The 4,761-nt window shown below is 47.2% G+C and overlaps 1 protein-coding gene across 1 annotated transcript; it reads left to right on the top strand.

Moving 5' to 3' along the window:
- The first annotated feature begins 3,051 nt into the window (after window positions 1–3,051).
- Window positions 3,052–3,396, top strand: LOC136525674 (uncharacterized). Its single transcript, XM_066518581.1, has one exon. It carries the CDS (start codon window positions 3,052–3,054, stop codon window positions 3,394–3,396), a length of 345 nt encoding a protein of 114 aa, XP_066374678.1.
- Window positions 3,397–4,761: the final 1,365 nt, after the last annotated feature.

Consider the following 4,761-nt stretch of genomic DNA (forward strand, 5'->3'; position numbering starts at 1 on the left):
AAGTTGACTTAATATAATCTATATTATTTATAAATATCTTTTGTATATGAATTCATATAGTTAACATAAACGAAGCCTATAGTTTCTTTTCCACGTATAACGCAAATCTCTCGGTAGCTGTAACTTTTCAACTGTAGCTTCGATTAGCGTGCCTCTCGCGACTGTGTGATCGTAGTGATACGTAGAATCGTATATCAATCTCTTTTACTTATTTTTCTATGATTGGTGTACTGTTCTGATATAGATGCAACTGTATGCTATGCATGTATGTGTATGGATGTTTGTGTGGTGTTCTATGATTGTCCAGTCGGTGAGATACACGTGGTGATCCAGAAGAAGAAGAAGAAGGACGTGAAGAGTAAAGCTTACCAAAGGATCGGTGTATAAGGCAAGTATAGCATGGGATTATCCTTGTTACCTATTAACATTTAATCACTAAATTCATATTGCATGTGTCTCCCTTGTTACCATTAAGGATATCCTAGATATTTGATATCTTGTACCTTGATACCTTTGGGATAATGCATTGGGATAGTTTTTGCTAGTGCTTAATCAAAACCATGATCTTGTAACTTGACTAATGATATATGCAATAAACATTAAAACATGACTTTTTAGTAACATGGACATAGGGGGCTGAAGTGTTTATATGCTTCAGATTCCTCTTCCTAAGGACTTATCTGTAAGCGATCATACGGGACTTACAGTACAGCTGTGAGGGCCATATGGCTCTAGCTTTAGCTCAGTATGAGGATCTTTTCTAGCTTATTAGTGGTTACCTTTGAGGCGCAGGGTATGTTTCCTTTGCTGCTAGGAAGTGTGTATCGTGCTGCGATGCCCACGCTTGCCACTCCTAGAGATGGGCCACATACGCCTGGCGGCCCTAACTTGTTAGACGAAGTCTTTTGAAAGGCTTCATAGTGAACCCTGCTGACCTTCCTTGGAAGTGGGTCAAGAGAATAGCTACCTCGGGTGAAAGGGTAAATCACAACTCACAGTGAACGTGTACAAACTCTGCAGAGTATAAAACTGTTATAACAGCCGTGCTCACGGACACGAGCGGCCTTGGACCCTTATGGAATAGAGATGATCACTAATGGATGATGATATTAATAATTAATCGTTTATGCTATACATTATTCATGTTTACTTGATCATGAGTTTATGGGCTTATGGATAAACTTGTTGCTACTCAATTGCTAAAAAGATGACCTATTAAAGCTAATCGCAGTAAACCAGTGTCAGCCCTTTTGAGCCTCATGAACCCCATGATATAATTGTTAAGTACGACATGTACTTACGCTTGCTTTATTTTTCTATACTTTGGATAAAAATCCTGGATGGGTACCAAATTGCTGGTTTGGAGGAGTTAGGCTTGTGGTCAACCAGTCAGTCGTCCCTGTGGATTTGGAGTCTTCGCCAGAAGATCGGAGTCAACTTTCCGCTGTCTATTTTCTGAGGTTATTTTTCTTTTACTAATACGTTATGTAATAAGTATTGTCTCTTGATATTACCCTGTTTTGTGGCTATATGTGAGATTTGACTTCCTGGGCTCACATATAGTGTGTGTCTAGTTTTGTCTTTAAAACCGGGTGCTACAGGATTCATCTAGGAAGTGTACCACCCAAAGTGGTTAGCCAATCCCGTTCTTGTATGAAAGAAGAGCGGGAAATGGAGGATGTGTGTTGACTATACAGGTCTCAACAAAGCATGTCCAAAGGATCTGTTTCCTTTGCCGTGCATAGACCAGATAGTTGACTCTACCTCAGGGTGCAAAACCCTCTGCTTCCTTGATGAGTACTCTAGGTACCATCAGATCATGATGAAAGAGTCTAACCAACTCGCGACATCTTTCATCACCCCCTTCGGATCATTCTGCTATGTCACAATGCCGTTCGATCTGAAGAACGCTGGGGCTACATACCAGTGTTGTATGCTCAAGTGTTTCAGGGACCTCATCAGGTGGTCCGTTGAGGACTACATTGATGACATCGTGGTCAAGTCCAAATGGGCTGACCACCTCATAGTTGATCTTGAACAAACCTTTGCAAAACTCCGAGCAAACGGCATCAAACTCAATCCCGAGAAGTGCGTCTTCAAGGTCCCGAGGGGCATGATGCTTGGTTTCATCGTCTCCGAGCGTGGCATCGAGGCCAACCCAGAGAAGATCTCAACAATCACTAGGATGGGTCTGATTCAGAACATAAAGGGAGTACAATGAGTTATAGGGTGCCTTACCGCACTCAGCCGCTTCATCTCGTGCCTCAGCGAACGAGGTCTCCCCCTTTATTGACTTCTGAAGAAGACCAGCCACTTCGAATGGACATCTGAGGCCCAGGAGGCACTTGACATGGTCAAGCTGCTTCTAACGAAGGTTCCAATCTTAGTTCCTCCTACCGATGGAGAATCCCTCCTACTCTACATTGTGGCCACCACACAAGTGGTCAGCGTCGCCCTAGTAGTGGAGCGGGAAGAAGAGGGGCACACCCTCAAAGTACAGCACCCTGTGTACTTCATCAGTGAGGTCCTATCCAAATCAAAGACCTGCTACCCCCAAATCTAGAAGCTTCTATACGCCATCCTCATCACCAAGAGGACGTTATGCCACTACTTCGAGTCACATCTGGTGATAGTCGTGACATCCTTCCCCCTCGATGAGGTCATCTGGATGCCACGGGAAGAACCGTAAAATGGGTGCTCGAGCTGATGGGTCAGGGCATTACGTATGCCTCCTAGACGGCCATCAAGTCTCAGGTGTTGGCTGATTTCATTGTGGAATGGACCGAGGTCCAAATGTCCCCCGCGGTCATCGACCAAGAGTACTGGACGATGTACTTCAATGGATTGCTGATGAAGAAGGGAGCCAGCATAGGGCTAGTCTTCTTGTCACCCCTTGGGGTATGCATGAGGTACATGGTCCATCTCCATTTCCCCTCCTCCAACAACGTAGCCGAATACGAGGCACTCATCAATGGCCTATGCATTGCTGTCGAATTGGGCATCCAATGCCTTAACATTCGAGGAGATCCCTAGCTAGTCGTCAACCAAGTCATGAAGGAGTCAAGCTTCCACGACGTCAAGATGTCAGCATATTGTCAAGAAGTCCACCGGTTGGAGGACAAGTTCGATGGCCTCGAGCTCAATCACATCCTGAGGCACCTCAACGAGGCGGCCAACGACCTTGCAAAAGCAGCATCCAACCGAGAGCCAGTGCCAATGGGCGTGTTCGCCAGCGACCAGCACAAGCCCTCGGTTCGCCACAAGGGGTTAGAACAAGGCAGAGATGGTCTGTCCAATCTAGGCCCGGGGACTGACCAACCATCGGCTACGTCCAACCCCAAAGTCATGGAGCTCGAAGAGGATCCAGCGATAGAGCTCGACCCTCTAGTCGACTAGAGGACGCTCTACCTTGACTACCTCCTCTGTGATGTGCTACCAATGGACAAAACGGAGGCTCGATGGCTCGCACATCACGCCAAGTCCTTTATTCTTATGGAGGACAAACTCTACAAGCGAAGCCACACCGAGATCCTACAGCGCTGCATCCCCATCAAATAGGGGAAGCGTTTGCTAAGCAATATCCACGGTGGGGTCTGCAGTCACCATGCCGTGCCTAGATCCTTGGTTGGAAACACCTTTTGATAGGTCTTCTACTAGCCCACCGCCATAGCCAACGCTGAACAGATCATGCACACCTGCAAAGGGTGTTAGTACTACGCTCAGCGGATTCATCTACCAGCCCAAGCACTCCAGATGATCCCTATCACATGGTCATTCGCGGTCTGGGGGCTCGATCTGGTTGGACCTCTCAAGAGGGCTCCCGGAGGCTACACCCACTTGCTTGTCACCATAGACAAATTCACAAAGTGGATAGAAGCTCAACCAATCTCCACGATCAAATCCGAGCAAGCCATGCTATTCTTCCTCAACATAGTCCATCGCTTTGGAATCCCAAACTCTATCATCACAGACAACGACACGCAGTTCACCAAAAAGAAGTTCCTTCGATTCTATGATGAATACCACATCTAGGTCGATTAGGCCGCTGTCGCGCACCCTCAAATGAACAGGAAGGTCAAGCGCGCAAATGGCATGGTCCTACAAGGCTTCAAGCCTAGGATCTTTAACTGGTTGAACAAGTTTGGTGCACGCTAGGTCGTTGAGCTTCCTTCAGTGCTCTAGAGCCTAAGGACAACCCCCAGTCGAGCCACTGGCTACATGCCCTTCTTCATGGTCTACGGTTCTAAGGCCGTCCTCCCAACTGACATTGACTATGGAGTGTCAAGGATTAGGGCGTATGATGAACAGGGAACCAAGGTATCCCACGGGGACACCATGGACCAGCTGGACGAAGCACACGATGTTGCCCTCCTCCGTTCGGCCAAGTACCAACATGCGTTGCGACGGTACCACAACCGACGAGTGTGGGGGCGAGCCTTCAATGTCAGGGACCTAGTCCTCTGCCTCGTACAGAGCAACAAGGACCGCCACAAGCTCTCCCCGCTGTGGGAGGGACCATACGTAGTTGTGGAGGTGCTCCATCCAGGCGCCTACAAACTCAAGAACATCGACAACAAAATCTTCACCAATGCCCGAAACATCGAGCAACTACGTCGCTTTTACCCTTAATAAACGCACATTTTCTCTTATCAGTTTTGTTATCCAACTCCCTAATTTTTTCAGTGACATCCGACCCCAACAACAGCGAGGGGTCGGATCTCACTCAGGGGCTGATATGAGCACATCTATCCGGCAAACATT

Source organism: Miscanthus floridulus, chromosome 19 (genome assembly GCF_019320115.1).
Source record: "Miscanthus floridulus cultivar M001 chromosome 19, ASM1932011v1, whole genome shotgun sequence".
Lineage (NCBI taxonomy): Eukaryota > Viridiplantae > Streptophyta > Magnoliopsida > Poales > Poaceae > Miscanthus > Miscanthus floridulus.